Below are 25715 nucleotides of genomic sequence, written 5' to 3'. Positions count from 1 at the left end.
AATAAGTCGCTTTTTGAAAACTTAAGTTTCTAGCCAATGAAAATAAAAAAGGCATCGTACGGACTCGTCCGTTCCTCTAATTGTTTCTCTGATTTCCCCATCCGCGCCCCTCTTTCACTTTCCCTCTCCATTTTTACCCCCATTCACGCAGTCCGATCCGTCTTTCATGTGCACGTAACCCCTCAAATCTCGTTCCGGAAGGAACGGTTCGTCGATCTGGCCTAATTCCTTGCCGGAATCTCCGAGAAAGAGAAGAAAATGGCAAGAAAATCGTACTTACCTGTCGAATGGCCCACCTCCGATCACCGCTACAGCCAAGTACTCTCCGATTTCTTTTTTCTTTTTTTGGTGCGATATTGACGATATATCGGCCGATATTTGGGTTTTTTGGTGCGCTATCGACGATATATCGGCCTATATCTGGATTTTGGATTTTTTGGTATCTTCCGGGGGTTATCGCGAGTGTATCGTCTTGCAATGGTGCGATAACGATAATATCGGCCGATAGTATCGATATTTCGAACACTGCCTATTATATGCATATAACAAAAACAACATGGGATGAAAATGAAAACTAATGTGAACCATTAAAATAGGTGGCATAGCTTCACAGAGATGAAAATATCAGGAACATGTACTGAAAGCATGTTACAGAAAAGACATGAAGCTGTACCACTAAATCCAACTTAAGTAAATAATAACCAGTCACGGAAACAAGGTAGCCAACATATCACATTCAGAAGGCCATTACAACCAAGGGCATGTCAGTAGGAATGCATGGAAGAACATTGTCAATATTTAGGAAGGGCATACACGGGATCCTCTAAGAACGTCTATAGGCATGTTGAGACCCCAGCGACCTCCACATAATTGTATACAGTTCAATAACAAAAACGCTTCAGTCGACATGTCTCTTTCCCTTTTGGTGCTGGTGCAATTATCGCAATTACCTGCAAACCCAAATGAATATTATCTCAAGCAATCAAATAGTGCATATAATGAAAGTGTGTCTCAGGTCAATGGACATACAGTTTCGGTTAGTAACAGAGGAAAGATATCATGCTCGTGATTTCCAGAAAACAAAAAACAAAAAAAAACAAAAAAAAACAAAAAAAGATATGAAAGTAAACAGCAACACCTGTAAATATTTGAGAATTTACAACAGTATTATCTTTGAAATAATTAAAAAGACATTCTAATTAATGATTTTTTATTGATCTTTCTAATTAATTACTTTAGAATAATTATATTAATAATTAATAAAAAACTAAAACAACATGGTAAAAAAGTATCATCCCGTAATAGAAGAAAACAGTTTCAGGCAAAGGACAAACCACAGTTTCCAAAAGTGACTCTCTCCCCAAAGTACTCTAATAAGAACTTTCTTCGGCAAGTTGCCAGCAAGCAATATTTTTGTGCAGCCATCAAAGACTCCATAATAGCTTTTCTTTGATTTTCCTGGTTAATGATTATTGAGAACAGTTAATGAGAAACTTGACTAAAAAAGTTTAGTCATGCTTGATATTAATGAGAATCTAACTAACAACAAAAAAGAACCACCCTAAGAAGTTTCCAAAAAACCCACCATGACATTTCCACAAGACCAAATTACTAACTCTGAAATTTTTTTCGAAAGGTAATTACCCATGCAGAAACTAAAAGAAATAATTCTTGAATTTCTTCACCACGGCAAATCTTAGAAAATGTGGAGTTACATACCGTGTGAGCATCTGCACAATAGAAATCTGCTTTTGCAAATGCACTTCTAGTATAATACAGCCAACAGATAGAAGCTATGCCATCTCTACCACAACGTCCACTTTCCTGATAATAAGACTCAAGACTCTTTGGGCAGTCATAGTGTATCACACACCTTATATTTGGTTTATCAATACCCATGCCGAAAGCAATAGTTGCAACCATGACATGCAGCTCATCACTAATAAATGATCTGCAAAACAAGTATGAAGTTTAGTTGCACATAAGAAGCAACTCAATTCAATTTCGCATCACACAAAAAACATTCACAACATGGAACTAGTTCTCAAGTGTTGTAGAAAATTTTAGGTATTGGAAGGGTGAAGCTTGGAGAATGGGGACGGGGAAATTTTCTAGATTCAAAGGCCCTCCATTGCAGGTCTCGAGAGAATTGAACATTGGAGCTTCAACAATCTTCCACCAGATTTAATAAGCTTTCCTTACTTTTTTTTTTTCTTTTGCATTGCATTTTCATTTTGGATATTCCTCTGTATAAATTTGTTTGTAGAACCAAATTTCACTCTTGCCAATGAGTAGACACTGCAATTGCAGGTAGAGAAGGGTGCCTAACCCCTTTCTTCCCTGTCAGTAAGGTCCTTACCCAAATCTCAAATTTTGTACCATTTGAGGAGTCAAAATTATCTGAAATTTCATGGTTTCTGGCTCCAGTCCTTATTTTCAGCATCATTCTAATGTATCTTCAAAAGAATAGAATTTAGAGGTTGATCATTTTAGCAATTTTTTGGGTTGTTTGGGAAGCTAGGAATGGAAGATGTACTAGGAATGAATGAGAGGGTGTGCATGAGGTTATTAGGAAAAGTAAGGTCTTGTCTTGGGATGGGCTGTTTATATAAAGGCCGCTTCAGCGGTTTCCCTTTTTGTGGATGTTTGGTTTTGGTTGTCGGGGTTGTATTCTTTCCTTGCTTTTGCGAGTTTTCTAAAAAAAATTGTTGTCTCTAATAATTATTTTTTAAAAAAAGGGACAAAATAAGCATGATTTGATACTGCCAGATGGTTCTAAATGATAGTCTATCCAACAATTAATAATAATCTTGATTAAAATAGCCTGGGTAACTATAATGAGTTCTTGAAGCATCAAGTACAGGAAGTAAAAAAACCTATGGGACTCCTCACGAGCTTTACTAGCCATCTGACCATGGTAAATTCCAGCCTTGATCCCGGCATCTCGAAGTGACTCAAAAACCTGACGAAGTATATGATCAGTACAAAATTTCATAGCCACATCAGCATGAATGCTCATCCCAAACATATAATACTTGCATCAATGAAAGAGACAAATATAACACAGAGAAGGAACACCAAAATATTTAACAAAAAAAAAAAAAAGCATAAGATAGGATCCTGAAACAATACATGTACTTGTCTATCATGGTCAAAACCATCCAACTCTTTAATTCAGGGGCTTGAAGTACCAGAACATTGTCAAACCAAACACTGAAATGCTAGAGTTTCTACAATTTTTCATATAAAACGATACAGTTGAAGGACAATTGCAGACTCCATCAAGTTATCTGCAAGTGGGGGCATGGAGATGTAGAGAAATGATTCCTATCAACTTGTTCCAGCATAGGATAATAAGCCAATAAGCATTGTATTACTTGACCATCAAGAAAGGAAAGTGGACTTAACATTCAAACTTTGAAAATGAAGAAGACAAACAAAAACCAAATTTCTAAGGTAATGGCTTTGTAATCAAACTGTGAGCTTGTTTTTTAAGTTCAGTATCTTGCAGCTATTACCGGCAATAACTGGTGACCATTGAGCTAGTTGGAAGTCAGGGGGCTTGGGGCCCAAACAGCAAGCTATTGTTGCAGCTTGGCCTTAAAGCTGTGTCATGGATGCCACTGGAGAGAAACAACCACTATCTCATGACAAAAGCGAGACGGAAGGTGAGCTATTCAATTGCATTACCAAACTTTCAATAGAATGGGGAGATCAGAGTAGCAATAAGAAATTAAGAGTGGTATTCAATTAGGGCTCATCCTTGAGAAATGGGAGGAAAATATTGCCAGTGGGTGGCCTCCAAAAAAGGCTATGGAGAGATGGCATTGCCCTCCGGACTCTGGAGGGTCATTTTCATTTAACTTTGACAGGTATTCCATTGGGAAACATAGGCCATCTGGGTTGGCGGAGTGATCAGAAATGGTGCCAGAGTAGTGTTGGAATTATCAAGGCTGGCTGGGATATGCTACTTCAATTTTGCGGAAACTTGCACAATTCTTCATTGCATTAAAATTGCTATATCTAAGCAGTTTAGCCCTGTCATCTTTGATGGGTACTTGTGGAATCTCATCAATTGGGTAAAGGTTTTTTTTATCTTTGATGGATAATCAAGCATTTTATTTAGAAACAAAGAGGCAGATCAACAGGCTAAGCTCCTTAAAGACAGAGCCATCCAATGTTCGAAGTATTAGTATTGCTACAAGTTTCGCTGGTTGGGGATACGGAAGTAATATCGATATTGCCAATAATATCGTTGATAACCATAAATGTGAGGAAACCTAAGAAAAACAATGGATTTTTTCAATGAAAATTTAGAAGATGCTAAAATACACATGTTTGCATATTTACGAATACAAAAATTACAAAAATAATGCATGCATAATAAGTTTCCATTTAATGGGGGCCTAAAGGCATGTGTTGCTGTAAGAGATCAGTCCAACCATCACATCCATCCCATGTATACATCCAACTTTTCATCCAAACATCCATCCATATTTCAAAATATCAACAACACACAATATTTCATTGAGAAATCACCAACAACTTGAAAGGAAACAAAAGATTGTGATCTCGATATTGCCCATATTGCATTAATGATAAATCACAATATTATTGATATTATCGTCGACGAATTGAACATTGCATACAACCATGCGTCCATAAAAAAATCAAAAATTAAAAATGAATTTTTTTTTTAATAAACAGATTTTTGTCAATATCAATACATTAGCGACATTATCGAAATATTGTTGATACATTGGCGATACAAGTGAAACTTGGAATTTACATGATCGAAAATATTGGTGATACATTGGCAATACAAGCGGCAGTCACTTAGAACTTACATAGTTGAAAATATTTTCCATACATTGGCGATATTGATATATTGGTGATACTTAGCAATACATCGCCGATACCTAAAATTTCTAATACTACTAGTGTTATCAGTATCGCTACCGATGTTATCGGTATCGCCAAGCTAGAGATACAGATAATATTGGGGATACTTCGAACAATGGAGCCGCCCACACTCAAATATACGTTAGATAACAATTGAAACTAAATAGAAGCTATAGACCTACCACACCCACAGCAAGGCGACACTAAACATTAGCCCTATGACCAAGTGGGTAGCTATTGGCTCCCTCCCTACAAAGTGGCTGCCATTTCAATGAGATCGGAGATCTAAGGGTGTATGAAGTTGAAGAATTTGCCAACGTCCATAGTCCCACAAATGTCAATGCTGATAAGCTTGCTAAAGAGGGCATAAGCCATGGGGAACTTTTGGTTGTCAATGGTTAGATGAGAGGTTAGAGGTTGTTGTGCGCCTGGCGCTATTCGATCTTGATCTCTTCTACTTTTTGTTGTTTTTGGATGTTTTGTTTCATTTATCACTCTGCTTGGATCTTTTTGTTCCTAGGGTTGGATAGTCATCCCCAAGGTCTGTTGTTTTTCTTTAGCTTCTTTATTTAATAAGAGCATCATTCATCATACACACAGGCGCGCATACATATAAAAGAAAAAACATTTTTTTTCGGATCATAATTCGAGCACAAGTAAAAGAAGGTAGATATCTAGTGGCAGTTGATCGTAAGACATTTCCCACACTTCCTTCTTAAAAGCCAACCCCGAATTGCTAAGAACAATTCTTAAGGTCATTTCGTATACTAAAATTAAGAGGGCTAAGATTGTCAATTGTAAATCATCAATTGATAAATTGCGAGATCCTAAGATCTTTATGATTTTCGTCATTGCCGTCGTTATCATCTAAGCGTTGTTCCAAATAAATGGGGTCGGCTATGCAAATCCTATCCCGTCATGCCACTATATTAAGGACCATAACCACGGTTAACATCAAATCCTTACTACCCCCACTCATGTCCTTTTGGGCCTTCCCCTTGCCCCTTTAGAGAAATGTAGAAAAATCTTTAGACCTTAATTTCACAAAATATAGAAAAATACAAAACAATATTTCTAATGATAAAAATATATATACATAATAATATTTTTTTAAAAAAAAATGGGATATGATCAAATCCTCTATGTTCTATCATACCACATCATGATAGATGCAAAATAGCAACAAAAAACAACAACAAATTACCAATTGATGTTTATAAACAAATAATAAACATGTTTTCGAACTTCTAAATTCCAAGTTCCAAAACCAAAAGCCCGAAAAGAATGAAAGGTAAAAACTAAAATCTCAATCTATGTCAAATAGTCAATCAATCTCAGTTGAGCCAACACCAACAAAAAGGAGGAGAGGGTGTGAAGGTTCCGAGTTGAAGCTGGAATCCAAAAGGAAGACAAATGAGGAGATTAAATGGAGGTGGAGATCCAGAGCAGTGTGGTTGAAGTAGATAAATCTTTGAAATGCTTTCATGGCATGGCAATGGTGAGGAAGGGGAACATTGAGATCCTCAGTTTGGAGGTTGTGCAAGAAGGGTTGAAAGGCACTTTAAGATTTGGGCAGGTGAAGAATTTTTATTCAAATCTACTGATTGCGGAGGATTGAGTTCAGCCTAAAGCTTAATAATGTGTCTTGGACAAAATTTTTGAGGAAGCAGACTGCCTAGAAAGACCATTCAGGAAGGATGAAGTGAAGGTAACTATGTCAAGTCTTGGTAGAAACAAGGCTTTGAGTCTAGATCGCTACCTTTTGCCTTTCTTCCAAGTTTCCTAAGAAGAGGTAGAAGAGGGTATTTGATGCGGAACAATTAACCACTTGCTCGAAAAGCTCGAATTGTTAGAGTATGGCGAATTAATCCCTTTATCTCATAACCCAGGCCCCACATCTCATGGGTTAGGACCTCGGCCGAACCCCCCTCGTGGGCCCCAAATCACATGGGTACCGCCTCACACGAACCACCCACCCCGAGTGTGTCCCCGCATCCCATAAGCTACCCCACTCGAGCCCGATGTGAAATGCACATTAATCACCCCTGGTGAGGAGTCTCGAACACGAAACCTCCCCCGTGGGCACCAAATCACATGGGTTACTCACTCCAAGTGTGTCCCCGCATCCCACGGGCTACCCCACTCGAGCCCGGTGTGAAAATGCCCCTGCATTAATATTCTCAATCAAAAGGGAGATTACATCAAAAGAGTTGGGGGCATCATTTGTTAATATAATTCCTTTTGGTGGACCATGATGATCTCACATGTGGTTTCTCATTATTGTTGGGCTGAAAAATGTGTTAGAATAGAGTTTAGGCCCATGGCTTTGCTTACGTAATAACTTAAGTGTAGGTCCACATTGTTATTGTAGTGCACTGTTGAAAGGGATTTCCTGGGGTGCGGCAGTGCCATTGTTGCGATGCAAGAAAATGGCTTTTTCCAAGGATGCAGTTATGGAGATTTCGTTCAAAAGAAGATAACTTAAGGAAGCAATATGGGACTAGACCAAGAGGTGGTAGATGAGGGGCGAGGGCTTCATCTCTTTTCAATCATTCAAGTCTATAGATAGCGGTGCGCAGAACAAAAAGGAACTTTTTGAAGGCAAGCTATATTAGGGAGAATCGGCAATGGAGCATACTCGATTTCAAGAGGATATGTGGTAGAACTTTGTAGCCTTATCCAATGCATACCCAAGACAATACCAGGTGACAGCTGGAAAAGGAACTTTGGTATCCCAAAATTATAGCATATTTGGTAGCCAGAAACATGCGTCCCAAGGTTTAGAAGAAACCTGACGGATGATGGATGGACTAAGTAGGCAGTCCCAGAGAAGGTAGAAGGCATGAGTTCTGGTGGGGCCAGAGTGAGGAGGATCCTTCTTTATGAAGTCCTTTTATGCCATTGATATCAGGGGACATTACTGGTCAAACAACGCCCCCATTTTGCAGCTCCTTGGCCTGTCGAGTATGGCGGCCATGGTTTTCAATATCAGCATCATATTGGTTGATACGTCCGCATCCTATCCATATCGGCATGATACAATATGTGATGCAAGACCTAAACAGCTCACACAGAAAAAGGCCAAAATCAGGTTGTATTAGCACAAATACAGGGCCAATACAGCCAATACGGGCCAATACATCCAATAAGGCTCAAATATGATTATTATTTTTTGACTTTTCACTCGTTTTTCTTCTTCCTTTTCATAGACACCCTACTGTTTAAGCAAACCCATTCATCATAGAAAGAAGGATTTGCATTACCTCAAAATGTTAGATTTAGAGAGTTTTATTAAGTACCCACCTAACAACCCAAGCCCATTCGCAAGCCCAAGTTTAAGCCCAAGCCTTGCCATAACCCAAAATCTCATCCAAAACTTAAGAAATAGGACCTCAAAAATTGTTAGAGCAGGTGTGGGACCTAACTTGACCATGGTTCGGGCCCACACCCTTTTTTGTCAAAACTCTTTAGATGTGGAAAAACTTTTCCACATTCCAGGGACATGGCCACAAAAATAATGGACACAGAAGAATTTCTTCGCATTCAAGGCCCTCCATGTTTCTGATATTCAAATTCCTTGATCCAAACACCCATCTTGTAGCCCATCAAATTTCCTTTCTGATCAGTCTAATTTCAGCTCAATCTAGTCTACAGGCACAAAGATGAGATCAAAATACCAGACAGTGCACAGAGATCAGATGACCATTGCAGAAGTAGAATTTGACCCAATTTATGGGCCTTGTATCTCCCAATTCCCTAGGATTTTTTTTCTCTCAAATCAAAACCATTAGTTAAGCCATCAAATCCCCTTTTCCAACAAAGCTATAGATCACCCAATTCTGACACCTGAGCACCAAGATTCAGTCGAAAAATCAAAAGGCGTGTGTTGAACTATGCAGATAAAAAATTATTGAAATCACCATCTTGTTCGTGCACAGAAATCCAAAAACCATTTTCCATTTTCCTTGACCCTTTGATCCACTTGCTACCAAAATATACCTAGGAGCCTCGGTTAGACCCTAATCTACCACCTTTTGACAAAACTACGCCTCAACTACATTGTTCAGTGAAATCCCAAAACTCCCAGTCCCTACACCATGAGAAGCTTCTGTCTCAATCCTAGCCACTCAATCCCAAAGCCTCTGGAAACCTCCTGGAACCTTCCCTAAACCCAATTGCCCATTCAATTCTCTACAAATTATCCCCCAACCTACCAATCAACATCCAAGATCACGCCACTTGTCAATCATCCATATTTCCCCTATCCATTAGAACGCCCCCAGCATCTTCTCAAATTAGAATTCTACCACCCCTCTCCTTTGTAAATAAAGACCTATTGCTACAAGAGAGGGGTCTTCACCTAAAAAATTCCCCAGTCCCTAAAACCTATCTCAAGAAGCCTAGTCCCTATACGCGGAAAAATTCAGCAAATCCTATGGAGAAACAAGAAAACATGAGAAAAGGGCTAAGAGCTTGGGAATCCCATCTTCACCAAGGCCACGGAGTACAGCTCTACTTTTAGAGGTGGTGAGCCAAGGCTTTGGAAACCTTAAGGGCTAGAGAAATTCACTTGTTCTTCTCCTTCCTCACTTCTCTTAGAAGACTACTCAAGGCAAGGCCCTCCTTCAATAAGCAAGTGCAATATCAGTCCAAGGAGCTCAAGTTCAAGCCTCCAAGAACAAGAATGTTGAAGACCAAAGCCTCATCCAAGCCACAAGAAGACAAATGAGTGATCAAATCGCCACAACACCAATCTCCCCACCCATTTTCCCCCTTCTCCATCCAAATCCTATCTTCTTCCTTTTATCTTTTCTTTCATCTTCGGGAGCTAAGGCAACTGTTTGCCAAAATTCCAATTGTTGGAATCCCCATCCCCTTTAGTAGAGACTACATCCCTCTAGGTGGAGTGGGGTACTTAACCCCTTCCTACTCCACCGCATTCCTCACCTAGAAAATTGGTGTGGAGACAAAGTTAAGAGTCAATTCTCCAAAAATCAACTAAATCATTCCCTTGATCTTCAGGTAACAAACAAGGATTGCAGCAATCCTGAAAGTACACTTTAAAAGGCTAGCGGCAACTCCAAAGCTAACCTAAAGGCTCTACAATGTCCGAGGCCTCACTACATCAACACTTTCTTATTTCAACCATGGAGTTAGCTTAGAAAGTCATTTTAGATTAGATTTAGGCCTTTTTTTGTATCAAAACAAATTATTTGAGTGCCATTTGACGAATCAAAGCAGAATGGATTATTATGGGAAAGTCAAAAAAAAAAAAAGGGGAAACCTTCACTTTTTCATGTTTTTATCTTCTTTTTGTTGTACTTCAATGTAATGAGCCTAATTCACCAAATCATGCTTGATATGTGCTCAATTAGGGCCCATTTGCTTGACTTTCAATAGGCAAAGCAAAAACCAGTATATACCTGTCCAAAATAAAAAAAAAAAAAAAAAAAAAAAAAAAAGGATTCTTGAGTATCTCATTTTTTTCCTTTTATTTTTTTATTTTCCTTCATTCGTCTTAAAAAGTTCGGCCGATACAAGCCAATACAGGCCGATGCCAATACACAATGCCCATATCGATTTGTTTTTCAGCCAAGCCGATACAACCCATATACCTTTATTAAGAACCATGGTGGTGGATTTCGAGTGGTTGGATGGGAGAAACAAGTTCCTTGCCATAAATCATCTTAGAAGGAGAAATATGATTACCCCCAATGTACGCATACTTTTACTTCATGACAAGGACTAGGAGACAGTGTGATGGGGACATCATGCGCACTCACGCCGCCCCCCCTAGCACGTAAGTACGTAGGAGGACTCCACCATCGATCTGGCTCGATGACGACGTCCAGGGAGGGCCTACTAGCTAGAAGTCAAGTTTTGGTTCAGAAAAGTGGCCTGATAGTCACGAAAAGCCCACCATGGGATCTCATGATCGTGGCCCACTCGTCAGATTGGTTTTATATTTTAGGTTTTACTTATTGTTATTATTTAGAACATCGTGAACACTTTAGATTTCCTTGTTTGGTTTTTATTTTAGTTTACTTTATCGCCAAGTAATAAGTGTCGCACATAGTGCGAGTTTTTGGGTATAAGGTTCTCCCTATAAATAGGCAACCCTTGTAGTTCTTTTTATTCATTGAAGTTAATAAAAAATTCTTGTTTTATTTTTTTGCTCTCTTCGTGAGTTGTGGAAGAATTCAAAAGTGGGTGCAAAGCCCTCCCTTTTCGAAGGGCTAACTACCGTGGTGCGAAGCCACATCGATCCCAATTCACCCCCATCTTCCATCATCTTTTTTTTCCATCTTCCCCCACCATCCGTACTTCGAATTTGTCCTTTTGTTGCATCAGATTTCTTCATTACAGCAGGTTTCCAGATTTCGGCCCGCAGGCGAGCTGAAACTTCGGCGGAGCACCACGCACAAACCGTACATCGGATCGAGCTGAGATTTGGGAGTTTTGGAGTCCATCCCTGGCCGACCAGGGCCAAGGTGGCCTTTTTCTGAATAGTAGGCCCCACACACATGCGATCGGGATCACACGCACGTCCGTCTGGGCCATTGTTGTTGTTCACACGCGGGATCATCTTTTAGCTCAGGTTTTTATCCTCTTTTATCCTCTCATAGCCATTTTTCATGAATCCTAACCCTAGATTACATGATCCCTAATTGATTTGCCCCTTTTTATCACCTTAGGGTTCCTTGAATTGAAATTAGGGAATCCCTTGGATTAGGGACTGATTTTTATGCATGAGTAGTTGATTTTATTTCCCTTTGACATCGTTTGGTATATAATTTTTATTGGTCTAGTCCTAGCCTGTGTCGGCTTGGACCCGCATAGATTCCCCTTTTTAATTGTATGTTTGGATTTTCATATGGGACGTGGAATTTGTGTGATTGTTTCTGAATTGGTAGGATCTAAGCCTGAAATCTTGCATATCATATTTAATTTTCCATGTCCTGCATCAAATTATTAATGCAGGGGCATTTTCACACCGGGCTCAAGTGGGGTCGCTTGTTTGATGCAGGGGCACACTCGAGGTAGGTGCGGCTCACGGAGGAAGTCTCGTGTTCGAGACTACTCACCGGGAGTGATTAATGCGCATTTCACACCAGGCTTGAGTGGGGTAGCCCGTGGGATGCGGGGACACACTCGGGGTGGGCGGTCCATGTGATTTGGGACCCACGAAGGGGGTTCGGCCGAGGTCCTAACCCATGCGATGTGGGGCCTGGGCTATGAGATAAAGGGATTAATTCGCCATACTCTAACAGTTCGAGCTTTTAGAGCAAGTGGTTAATTGTCCTACATCAAATTGGTATCAGAGTTGGGAGTGGCTGCTGACCAAACTGAGTCGAGGTGGTAATGCAGGGGCATTTTCACACCGGGCTCGAGTGGGGTCGCTTGTTTGATGCAAGGGCACACTCGAGGTGGGTGCGGCTCACGGAGGAAGTCTCGTGTTCGAGACTCCTCACCGGGGGTGATTAATGCGCATTTCACACCAGGCTTGAGTGGGGTAGCCCGTGGGATGCGGGGACACACTCAGGGTGGGCGGCCCATGTGATTTGGGGCCCACGAAGGGGGTTCGGCCGAGGTCCTAACCCATGCGATGTGGGGCCTGGGCTATGAGATAAAGGGATTAATTCGCCATACTCTAACAGTTCGAGCTTTTAGAGCAAGTGGTTAATTGTCCTACATCACAATGGATCATCTTTTTTCTTAATTGTGGGTTCACTGTTGATGTTTGGTGGAGAATCCTCACCCCCTTTTGTATGGATTGAGTGAGGATCCAAAGGAAAAAAGGCGAGAGGCTCTTTGGCAACTTTTCTTTGATAATTATTGGCTTTCAGTAACAAATCTGAATCATAGAGATGGTGTTTCAAAAGGCTAGAAATAGAAGTGTTTGCTGGGCTTTGGGGATAAATGTTTTTTGGTGGGTGTAATAGGGAGTCCATTGATGAGTCATGGAGGGTGTCCTTGGCCTTGTTCTTGCCAAAATGGTTCCTCATTATCTACGGTTCTTGTGGGGCCACGACGGCCTTTATCTCCCTTGTTACTTTTATTGATTGAAAAGGCGCCCCCAACTCATTTGAGAAGGTGTTTCAAAAGGCTGGAAATACAAGTGTTAGTTGGGTTTTGGGGATATTTGCTGCTTGTGTGTGTCATGGTAGGGAGTATATTTAGGAGTAATGGCAAGTGGCCTTGGCCTTTTTTCTTGCCAAACGATCCATCATCATCAGCGCTTCTTGTTTGGCCGTGATAACCTGTGTCTTCTTTTTTCCTAAAAAGAGTTTACATTGCCTATGATACCATAGAGTCAGAGTGAGCATTCTAAGCACTATGAAAACTCAAGCAAACCACATCTCCAAGAGTCATGAGGTACTTTTATTGATTGAAAGGATGCCCAACTAAAGAAAAGAGTAATTTAACACAATTGAGATATGAATTCAAACCTGCACAGTATCTTTGACTGTTGTGCAATAGATGATAGTAGAGCTAGAACTAGCAATATTTTTTGAGATTTCTTCAACAAGCTCATCAACAAATGAAAGACATCTGCTGAGAGATTTCACACCATAGAAAAGATTTTTAGATTAGATTTAGGCCTTTTTTTGTATCAAAACAAAATATTTGAGTGCCATTCGACAAATCAAAGCAGAATGGATCATTATGGGAAAGTCAAAAAAAAAAAAAAGGGTAAACCTTCACTTTTTCATGTTTTTATCTTCTTTTTGTTGTACTTCAATGTAATGAGCCTAATTCACCAAATCATGCTTGATATGTGCTCAATTAGGGCCCATTTGCTTGACTTTCAATAGGCAAAGCAAAAACCAGTATATACCTGTCCAAAAAAAAAAAAAAAAAATTTCTTGAGTATCTCATTTTTTTCCTTTTATTTTTATATTTTCCTTCATTCGTCTTAAAAAGTTCGGCCGATACAAGCCAATACAGGCCGATGCCAATACAGAATGCCCATCTCGATTTGTTTTTCAGCCAAGCCGATACAACCCATCTACCTTTATTAAGAACCATGGTGGTGGATTTTGAGTGGTTGGATGGGAGAAACAAGGTCCTTGCCATAAATCATCTCAGAAGGAGAAATATGCGGACACAAGTGCATTCAAGGTGTACCAACGAAGAAAGCGCCAACCACAAGTGCCGTCCTTGTGGATAGGCGAATATTGAGGAGTTGAAGACCTTTCACATGTGATTGGACATATAGAAGACCCCACTTAGGGAAGACACATGTGAAGAAAGATTGGAGAAAGAGGACCGAGCGCCCAAACTTTCCCATACTTATGTTATTTGCACGTTTTTGACTTAGTTAGCGGTCTTTTAGTAATCTTATATCTTTATTTGCTTATCCTAGGGTATTTTAGTAATTTTATGTCTTTATGTGCTTATTTAAGTGGGGTAAAGCCCTAAACACGAATTTCAACTATTGATGAATGAAAAGCAAACCCTTTGGTTGCCTCCTTCCTCTCTTCTCTCTAATGGTGCTTCTTCTCTCCCCTTGATCTTCTTCTTCTAATTTCTTCTTGTGCCCCTCCAACTTCCTCAAGGTAATAACTTTCTTTCTTCTATTTTTTTGTTTTGGCTAATTCCTCTTCGATCAAAATCTTGAGAACCGATCTAAACCCTAAATCCCCAAATTCTCAAATCCCTAATCCAAGAAACTTCTTGGTTCTTCGGACTAGTGATCTTCATTGATCGTTTGGGTGTGACCATGCAAGATCGGGAGGTCTCATCCTCGCCGGATCCAACCTAAGTAGTAATTGAATTCCATACTCCATGGTTGTAGTGATGGCCCGCTCCATTGCATGTTTCCTTTATGATTTTCTCAGAGTTATGATGATTATTGTTAGAATTTTAGATCATTTATTCCTTTTATTTCCACTGTTTAATTATCTCCATGAGCATGCATCATAATTAGGGCTGTTCTGCGTCAAATTTGGTATCAAAGCCTAGGCTTGCATGGTTTTTGTCTAGATCGAGTTATCAAATTAGGGTTTTGATTTTTAGGTTTAACTTAGGAAAGTTTCAGGTTTAGAAAGTTTTCAATTTTAGAAACTTTCCAATTTTAGAAAGTTCCTAATCTGGAAAATTTTCAAATTTGAGTTGTTTCTGTTTCAACTTAATTGTGTCAGTTCATAGTAGTTTTGCATTCATCGCATTCATCTTGAAAGTCATAACACCTAGTAGTCTAGTTAGGTAGAGTTTGGTTCAAGTCTTCATTGTATGCCCACGAGAAGAGGTAGAGGTTTCGGACTTCAACCTACCATGAATAACGAGCAGTTATCTGAGCAACTTGCTCAATTGATACAAAAGATAACCGCCCTAGAAGCGGGTCAAAGACGTGAGTTTGCCCGCCTTGAGAACCAAATTACCACCACCATGACTAATGTGGAGCAACTAGAGGCGTCCCAAAAGGAAAACCCCGCTGTAGGGGAAGATGCGCACTCCCAAGTGGAAGGAATCATTGAAGAACGCGCTGTCACACGTGGTGGTAGTGAGGATAGAGATCGTGGTAACGGTCGTGGTGTGGTGCGAGAGGCACGAGCCACATGTGGTCATCAAGACCGTTATGATCCAGATGAGCGTGCGATGAAGAGTGTGAGAGTTGAGGCCCCGAGTTTTGATGGACGCTTGGATCCCAAGGCATTCCTTGACTGGGTTGCTGACATGGACCACTACTTTGAGTGGTATGGCATGTCAGAAAACCGTCAAATGCGGTTTGCTAAGATGAAGCTTGTGGGTCAAGCCAAGCTCTTCTGGACCAACACCGAGCGTAGGATAGAGAGAGTTGGTAGAGCCCCTATCACACATTGGTATGAGATGAAAGAGAAGTTGAAGGAAAAGTACCTTCCTCTCTCATACCGTCAGAAGCTCCTTGACCAATGGCAATCCTTACGCCAAGGGTCAATGTCTACTGCTGACTACATCGCTAAATTTGAAGAGTATGTGATGCGATGTGATATCCGAGAAGACCCTCTAGTAACGCTCTCACGTTTTAAGACGGGCCTTTGTGCGGATCTTCAGCGCGAGCTTATTACTCGGCCCTTAACGGACTTAGATGAAGCATATCAAGTTGTGCAGGAGTTAAAGCAGTATCTGAAAGCTCCTTTCTTTCGTCGTTTTGAGTCCCGAGACTCCAATGCTATATCTAGTTCCCAAGGAACTAGACCTAATATTGGTAGTCAACCTAGGGCATAGGCGACCATTCCGCCTAGGCCTAGGGAGGACAAGGGCAAAGGGGTTCTTGGTGCCGGTCCTAGTAACATGAGCCAAATGAGGTGTTATGAGTGTGGCAACCTTGGACACATGTCTAATCAGTGTCCTACAAAGAGCCGTGGGAGAGCCTTAGTTATAGGCGAGTCCCACGAGGGTGGAGATGACCAGGGTGATTATGAAGTTGAAGAGTATCACCCTGAAGGAGGACTTACTGATGAAGAAGAAGTGGATGGAGAAGCAACGCTTGCAGTAGTAAAGCGTGTGTTAGCTCAGTCTAGAAGTAGTGCTGACTGGCGTCGAAGCACTATCTTCTACACTATTGCCAAGTGTGGTGAAAAGAATTGTAAGGTGATAGTGGACAGTGGAAGTTGTCAGAATGTTATTTCCACTAGCACCTTAGATCGCTTAAAACTGAAATCCACACCTCATCCAGACCCGTATAAAGTTTCTTGGGTTGACAAGACATCCCTACCTATCACCCAGCAATGTCTAGTCCCCATCGAGTTTGGGTCATACAAAGTCTCTGTGGTGTGATGTTTTACCTATGGATGTAGGACATGTTATCCTAGGTAGACCGTGGCTATTTGATAATGATGTCATGATCTTTGGCCGTTCGAATGCATGTACTTTTATGTATAATGGTAAAAAGATCAAACTTAATCTCATGCCACCTGAGAATACACTAGGGAAGAAGAAGGATGAGAAGACAAGTGGGCCTAGAGAAATGGGAAAATCCAAACCTAAGTCTTTACATATAATCAGCGCAAGAGAGTTTGAAAAAGAGGCTAAGGAGGATTCTATGGTATATGCCCTTGTGGCTAGAGAAATTACACTTGAGGTTCCATCAGAGTTGCCCTGTGAGGTGACCTCGGTCCTGAAGGAATACAATAATGTATTTCCTGAAGACTTACCAAATGAGTTGCCACCTATGAGGGACATACAGCATGCCATTGATCTTGTCCCAAAGTCTACTCTACCGAACCTTCCTCACTACAGGATGAACCCTGCAGCGCATGCAGAGTTGAAGAAGCAAGTTGATGAGCTTCTGCAAAAGGGTTTCATCCAAGAGAGTATGAGCCCGTGTGTCGTGCCTGCATTGTTGACGCCAAAGAAAGACAGCACGTGGCACATGTGTGTGGACAGCATAAACAAAATTACTTTCAAGTATAGGTTCCCTATACCTAGACTTGATGATATGCTTGACATGTTGGCCAGGTCCACTATATTCTCTAAGATAGACCTCAAGAGTGGATATCACCAAATCCGTATACGCCCAGGAGATGAGTGGAAGACGGCGTTTAAGACGAAAGATGGGCTGTATGAGTGGTTGGTCATGCCCTTCGGCTTGACTAACGCACCCAGTACTTTCATGCGGGTGATGACACAAGCTTTGAGGCCGTTCATGGAAAAATTCCTAGTGGTGTACTTTGACGATATTCTTATTTATAGTACCACTAAGGAATCACACCTTGAACATTTAAAGAAGGTCTGTAGTGTCCTTAGGAAGGAAAAGTTGTACGCTAATCTTAAGAAATGTGCATTCATGTCTAGCCAAGTTGTGTTCTTAGGATTTATAGTGTCATCTGAAGGGATGCGCGCAGACCCTGAAAAAGTCAGGGCCATAGTTAAGTGGATAGAACTAAGGAACATTCATGAGGTGCGAAGTTTTCATGGCCTAGTAACTTTTTATCGTCGGTTCATTAGGGGTTTTAGCACGATCATGGCTCCCATTACCGAGTGCATGAAAAAGGGAGAGTTTGTGTGGTCTAAAGCCGCCGTCAAGGCTTTTAAAGAAATTAAGGGCAAGATGGTGGAAGCTCCTGTCATGCGTCTACCTGACTTTTCTAAAGTCTTTGTAGTAGCGTGCGATGCGTCTGGTGTCGGTATAGGTGGAGTGTTGAGTTAAGAAGGACACCTAGTGGCCTATTTCAGTGAGAAACTGAATGAGGCAAAACAAAAATACTCCACTTACGACAAAGAATTTTATGCGGTAGTTCAATCCCTGAGACATTGGCGACACTACCTCCTACCGCAAGAATTCGTTTTGTTTTCTGACCATGAGGCTTTGAGATATTTGCATTCTCAGAAGAAACTCAACCCAAGGCATGCCAAGTGGGTAGCGTTTCTTCAGGAATATTCGTTTGTTTTGAAACACAAGGCCGGGGTTGAAAACAAACCAGCGGATGCCCTTAGTAGGAGAGTGGCGTTGCTCAACTCCTTGAGTGTAGAGGTAGTCGGATTTGAGCAACTGAAAGATGAATACCCCATATGTCCTGATTTTAGGGGTACTTACACGTCGCTCTCTAGTGACCAGCATATTATGGGTGGATATGTTCTTAAAGATGGCTTTCTTTTCAAGGGAGACAGACTTTGTATTCCCGTATGTCCCTTCGTGAATTCCTCATCTGGGAGCTTCATTCGGGAGGGATAGCTGGCCATTTTGGTCGTGATAAGACCATTGCCCTCGTGGAAGATCGTTTCTATCGCAAGCCTCAAGCGAGACGTAGCCAAAATTTTAGGGCGATGTCAACTTATCAACCGGCAAAGCAAAGAAAGCAAAATACCGGGTTGTACACGCCATTGCCGTGCCACATGCTCAGTGGCAGACATTAGTATGGACTTCGTGCTCGGGCTTCCCAAGACTATAAAAAAGCACGATTAGTTTTTGTCGTTGTGGACCGTTTTTCTAAAATGGCACATTTCCTCCCATGTTCGAAGACGTCAGATGCGTCTCATGTTGCTCGTCTCTTTTTTAATGGTGTGGTGCGTCTCCATGGGTTACCTAAAACCATAGTGTCGGATCGTGATGTTCGATTTACTAGCTATTTTTGGAAGACACTGTGGCACATTATGGGAACTCATTTGCAATTTTCTACTGCTTACCACCCACAAACAGATGGTCAAATTAAGTGGTAAACCGTAGCCTTGGAAATCTTCTACGTTGTCTAGTGGGTGAACATGTTAAGACTTGGGACCTAATTTTACCAACTCGAACTTGCTTATAATGGGTCAGTTAATAGATCTACAGGGTTGAGTCCTTTTGAAATTGTAAGTGGTTATAAACCTAGAATGCCCATAGATCTCTTACCTATGTCTGATACCCAAACTTCTGAGTCAGCCGATGCATTCGCACGCCATATTCATGATTTGCATACACATATTAGACAGCGGTTAAATAAGAGCAATGATGATTATAAAGTTTTAGCTGATTCTCATCGTAGAGTGCAAGAATTTCAAGAAGGAGACTATGTAATGGTGCGAATAAGGCCAGAGCGATTCTATCAAGGATCTGCAAAGAAATTACAAGCGCGTAGTGCTGGACCATTCAAGATATTACAAAAGGTTGGGTCCAACGCGTATCGGGTTGACCTTCCATCTGAATGAGCATTAATCCAACTTTTAATGTGGAAGATCTAGTCCGTGCCCATACTCCCATTGTTGATATATCGTCCATTTCATGGCCTTTTTCTGAGTTTGCTACCCAACCCCTTCCACCCCCTCCTCCACCCATTACCCATAAAGAAGCAATTGAGGAAATCTTGGATGACGAGATAGTATCTACGAGAGATGGGGGTTTCCAAAGGTATCTTGTTAAGTGGAAGAACAAACCATCGTCTGAATCTACGTGGCTGTCGGGCGACGCATTGCAGGGTATTGATCCAGATCTACTTGAGCGCTACAAAAGTTTCAACTCGTCGGGGTCGAGTTTTTCTCACCCGAGGGGAATTGATGCGGACACAGGTGCATTCAAGGTGTACCAACGAAGAAAGCGCCAACCACAAGTGCCGTCCTTGTGAATAGGCGAATATTGAGGAGCTGAAGACCTTTCACATGTGATTGGACATATAGAAGACCCCACTTAGGGAAGACACATGTGAAGGAAGATTGGAGAAAGAGGACCGAGCGCCCAAACTTTCCCATACTTATGTTATTTGCACGTTTTTTGACTTAGTTAGCGGTCTTTTAGTAATCTTATATCTTTATTTGCTTATCCTAGGGGTATTTTAGTAATTTTATGTCTTTATGTGCTTATTTAAGTGGGGTAAAGCCCTAAACACGAATTTCAACTATTGATTAATGAAAAGCAAACCCTTTGGTTGCCTCCTTCCTCTCTTCTCTCTAATGGTGCTTCTTCTCTCCCCTTGATCTTCTTCTTCTAATTTCTTCTTGTGCCCCTCCAACTTCCTCAAGGTAATAACTTTCTTTCTTCTATTTTTCAGTTTTGGCTAATTCCTCTTCGATCAAAATCTTGAGAACCGATCTAGACCCTAAATCCCCAAATTCTCAAATCCCTAATCCGAGAAACTTCTTGGTTCTTTGGACTAGTGATCTTCATTGATCAATTGGGTGTGACCATGCAAGATCGGGAGGTCTCATCCCTCGCCGGATCCAACCTAAGTAGTAATTGAATTCCATACTCCATGGTTGTAGTGATGGCCCGCTCCATTGCATGTTTCCTTTATGATTTTCTCAGTTATGATGATTATTGTTAGACTTTTGGTGGTGGATTTTGAGTGGTTGGATGGGAGAAACAAGGTCCTTGCCATAAATCATCTCAGAAGGAGAAATATGACTACCCCCAATGTACGCATACTTTTTCTTCATGACAAGGACTAGGAGACAATGGATCATCTTTTTCTTAATTGTGGGTTCACTGTTGATGTTTGGTGGAGAATCCTCACCCCCTTTTGTATGGATTGAGTGAGGATCCAAAGGAAAAAAGGCGAGAGGCTCTTTGGCAACTTTTCTTTGATAATTATTGGCTTTCAGTAAGAAATCTGAATCATAGAGATGGTGTTTCAAAAGGCTAGAAATAGAAGTGTTAGCTAGGCTTTGGGGATAAATGTTTTTTGGTGGGTGTAATACGGAGTCTATTGATGAGTCATGGAGGGTGTCCTTGGCCTTGTTCTTGCCAAATGGTTCCTCATTATCTACAGTTCTTGTGGGGCCATGACGGCCTTTATCTCCCTTGTTACTTTTATTGATTGAAAAGGCGCCCCCAACTCATGTGAGATGGTGTTTCAAAAGGCTGGAAATACAAGTGTTAGTTGGGTTTTGGGGATATTTGCTGCTTGTGTGTGTCATAGCAGGGAGTATATTTAGGAGTAATGGTGACACCTTGGCCTTTGTTCTTGCCAAACGATCCATCATCATCAGCGCTTCTTGTTTGGCCGTGATAACCTCTGTCTTCTTTTTTCCTAAAAAGAGTTTACATTGCCTATGATACCATAGAGTCAGAGTGAGCATTCTAAGCACTATGAAAACTCAAGCAAACCACATCTCCAAGAGTCATGAGGTACTTTTATTGATTGAAAGGATGCCCAACTCAAGAAAAGAGTAATTTAACACAATTGAGATATGAATTCAAACCTGCACAGTATCTTTGACTGTTGTGCAATAGATGATAGTAGAGCTAGAACTAGCAACATTTTTTGAGATTTCTTCAACAAGCTCATCAACAAATGAAAGACATCTGCTGAGAGATTTCACACCATAGAAAAGATTTTTACGATCAAAGGAACCAATTGCAATGTAAGGTTGTTTCATCTTCAAGGAGTTAACAATATCCATTCGCACCCTAAAACAGACAAACATATTAAGAGAGGTCATCCACTAATAATCTTTAAAACTAGTTCAATAGATAACTTATAAACCAAGAGAGACTTAGCGATGTACGTGCTAGAGAATTGAATCATGTATAATTAAAGCATGAAGAAAATAAAAATGAAAAAAGAAAGGTAGACACTGAAACCCACTTGTCACAAGGTCTCTCATGGCAACAAACTCAGGAGTGCAGGATAATAAAAAAAATTAGAATGGCAGTTGAGAGCCAGTGGACTCTTCAAGACTTCAGACAACATTGTCCTACGCAATGTTGCATCCCTTGGTCAAGCATATAGATAGGCTGTCTAGGTGATGGCTCGTCTCATTAGCCTTCATATGCATCTCTTTTGTGGAACTTCATGGATGGAGCACAATGCAAAGAAATATTTTAATGGTGAAAAAAGATAAAGCATGCCATTAAGACTTCACTCAGAATCAAGAACATAAAAAAAGCGTGCCAGCAAGTTGCACAATAGTAAATTTTTTCCACAATCACGTTGAAGCTGATGATTTAGCAGTCCATTATTTTATGGCAACCTTGTAAACTAACCTTTCCAATACTAAATTCAATCTTTCTTGGACAGGACTTGGTAGTTGTTTACCAATGTATCTTTTGCTTGTATAATCCTTTAACTCTTTTTTCACTTAAGTAAACCAATCCATTTCATGCACACTTTTGTACCCCACACACGCATGCACATGAAGGCAAGAAAAGAGAAGTAATAATCACAAGAATAGCTGAACAGTTTCAACTATTCAAGAATGTCAATCCAATCATGAATAAGCTCTGCACATATGACCAAGGTTTAAAACTTGATTGACCACTCAAGAAATATGCTAAGTTCACAATGACAGTTATAGACTTTTTGAATCAAAGAATGAGGATTAATCAAGCCACTATTGCTATGCTACCATTTGTGGAAAACCTCTTCAGCAGTATTGGCGTTGATAAATGAGGATCTTCTGCATTTGTTTCAATGTGTGTAGGCGACTCAATCTCTAATAGAATTGGAAATAAATTAGGAGAAGAACCAGTTATATAATAAGCAAAACAATGAAACAAATTTGATTGAAAGACACCAAAAGGCACATCATTGAGATCTTTCACAAAATTGACTATTCGATATACCATATTAAAGCTCAAATCAGAAACATGGTATACCATTTGCCAAAAAGCTCAAAAGATAAAGCAAATGGGGATGAAAAGGCAGGTGGAAACTCTTAGAAAATGAAGGACAGGGAACCAGTAAGAAACAAGAAAAAGAAAGATCTGATTGCCTTCAACAAAGAGTAAAGACTTCTGATGAAGTGAGTTACAGAGAGAAACTCAACAATAATTCAATAGCCAACAAAAGACTGTCTACAAAATTAAATATGTCATAACTGTACCTACTTCTCAGTGGCAGTTGCTGTTAAGCTGACAAAAGGAACATCCAAAAGAAAATCACGCAACTTGTCCAACTGCTTGTATTCCTTCCTGCATAGAAAGAAATTAAGAGTTCTCCTCAGATGATGAATTAACAATATCCAACATAAATCATTGACTCGACAGCAAGGATCATACACTCCAAGCATAGAGGCCTACCTCTAGGCTGGAGTGTGTTCCCAGATCATACCAATATCTGTACACCCTATGCTACAGGAAAAGCATGGGCCATGCATGCATCAATCTCAAGGGTATTGCACAATTTGGATATTTGCAGGAGGCTAAATCAGGGTTTTAACCAGCCCTACTTGTACAGATAGAGATGACTGCACGTGGTAGAAGAGTGTAGGAAATTCTAGAAAGTAATAGAAGCATGTAGAGTAGTGTAGAGATATCCGAAAGTTTCTAGAGTGCCCTGGTAGGGTCTTGTAGAAACTGGTTGTGTAAAAATCATACAGAGAAGTTCTTAGACAAGAAGAAACTGATTGTGTAAAAATCATATCGAGAAGTTCTTAGGCAATTCTTGACCATTGGATGATCACCATAAGGTGCCACCCTTAATGTAAAATAGCTAGAACGTTCCTAGCCGTGTTAATGCATGGGCATTTTCACACCAGGCTCGAGTAGGGTGGCATGTGTGATGCAGGGGCACACTCGTGGTGGGCAGCCCATGTGAGACGGGTGGCTCACGTAAAGCGGAACCCATGTGAAGTGGACAAGGGGAGTTCGGGCGAGGTCCTAACCTATGGGATGTGGGGCCTGGGCTATGAGATAAAGGAAATAATTTGCCATGCTCCATCACCTCAAGCTTTTAAAGCAATTGTTTAATTGTCCTACATCATGTATACAAGGAGGGCTCATTTCTAACTAACTTCAGAAACCTCAAATGTTATAAGATCGAGTCCTCTAGAGCATTACAAGTTCTCTTGCCTTCGAGTCTCTTGTGTGACCTACTCTTCCAAGTAACTTAGCTACACTTGTGTGGTAGGCTTACTCGTCCACGGGAGTTTTGAGTTCAATGACAAGTGAAGCATCTAGGCCATGACAAGTGAACAGCATGGCTACAAAGGGGTTTGTGACACTTGAATGCGAAGGACACATCATCAGAGGTAACGAATAATATAATCACGTGCATGGGAATAGAAGTGTTGATCCTCGCTAGCCGAGAGAAAAGTCCTATGATGTGGTGGCAACTATAGAGGCATGAACCACACGGTTGGAGATTGTCATGGCCAATGGGAAGGATCAATTTGAGTTGATAGGCAATAAAATAGAGGGCCTTGAGAGTGGGCTTGAGTATCCCAACGAAGAGATGTTGGGTGTCCAAAACAAGATGGACAATACTCATTGTTAGGAGAGGGAATCCTTCTAGACTAAGGTGTTAGAGGCCTTCACTATGCTATAGGAGCAAGTAGAGGAAACAAGGAGTGATAGGCCTAATGAAAATGTGCCATGGCCAACTGGGGTTTGACCATTGGAGGAGCATCCAAGTTGTGGACCAAACCCTAAGAGGCCAAGACCTTCAACAGGCGCTACGGAGCTAGATAATTTCATATACCAATGAGAACAATATTTAGAGTCTATCTTGCTAAAGGACGAGAAGGCCAAGGTGCGACTCCTTTGTTTCAGGATCTTGCTCCTGCTATGAATCTTGTGCCCGCTCCCAATTCCTACCTATTTATAACTTACATTTGGGAAGAGATGCTTTTGTGCTCCCGCACCTGAATTTGTTGCCACTTCGCTTCACATTTCGTCCAACTATAGGTGCAACTGCTGTAGTATACCCCACTAACACAACCATTTTACGGTGGCAGAGGCATCAATGGACATGAAGCGAGGTACATGCATCATCAACTCTTGGGAGGACTTCAAAGTGGAGATCAAGAGGCAATTTTATCACAACAATATCAAGTACCCTTGTGCAAAAAAATCTCAAGTGGTTTAAGCAGAATTAGGTTGATCATGAGTATGTTAAGGAGTTCATGATGCTTGTGCTAATGATTCCCAACGTGCCTGAGAAGGAACTAGTCTTGAATTTCATGGATGGACTACAATAGGCCCAACAAGAACTACAACGCATGTAGGATCATAAAACAATCATGGTGGCAGCCAAAAGTTTGATAGAGTTCACAAGAGGTGACTCTTCCAAGCCAAGAATTCCAAGGGTCGGTCAAAGCAACAATCGGGGGAACAAGATGAAGGCTCCTACTATGAGGGATCTGAGAAGCCACCAAGTGGAAAGGGTGGCAAGGATGCAAAGGGTGGTAAAGACAGACAACACATATTAAAACCACGAGAACTGAAGTGTTTCAGTTGTGATGGGCCACATTTGGCTGGGTAGTGACAGGCTCTCAGTGCCATCTAGATAAGTGTAAGAGAAAGACGAAGGAGACAACGACGATTTACATAATGGATCAATGCAGCTACTAAATGCCGTGAAAGGCAAGCATAAGATCCAGGAAAAGAACTCGTATTAGTTGATCCGAGCAGATGAGGAAGGTGAGCTATATAGGCAAAGCCACTTGCACCTAGAATTAAATTTTCAATTTTAGCA

At 40.9% G+C, this 25715-nt stretch overlaps 1 protein-coding gene across 6 annotated transcripts in view; it reads right to left on the bottom strand.

The window, feature by feature from the left end:
- The window catches only part of LOC131253707 (uncharacterized), an 81597-nt gene that overhangs the window by 37101 nt on the left and 18781 nt on the right, over window positions 1-25715 (bottom strand). For 5 of the 6 annotated variants that reach the window (XM_058254830.1, XM_058254831.1, XM_058254833.1 and 2 more), the window contains 6 exons: window positions 23129-23212; window positions 21502-21709; window positions 2877-2962; window positions 1720-1951; window positions 1335-1458; window positions 814-950 (listed from right to left, as the gene is read on the bottom strand). In XM_058254830.1, coding sequence (XP_058110813.1) covers window positions 814-950; window positions 1335-1458; window positions 1720-1951; window positions 2877-2962; window positions 21502-21709; window positions 23129-23212 — 871 coding nt within the window. Of the gene's footprint in view, window positions 1-813; window positions 951-1334; window positions 1459-1719; window positions 1952-2876; window positions 2963-21501; window positions 21710-23124; window positions 23213-25715 lie in introns of those variants that run through there. The other variant, XM_058254835.1, reaches the window with a different exon arrangement.

This window comes from Magnolia sinica, chromosome 8, assembly GCF_029962835.1.
Source record: "Magnolia sinica isolate HGM2019 chromosome 8, MsV1, whole genome shotgun sequence".
In the NCBI taxonomy this organism is placed as follows: Eukaryota; Viridiplantae; Streptophyta; class Magnoliopsida; order Magnoliales; family Magnoliaceae; genus Magnolia; species Magnolia sinica.
This window is presented reverse-complemented; position numbering and strand designations above follow the sequence as displayed.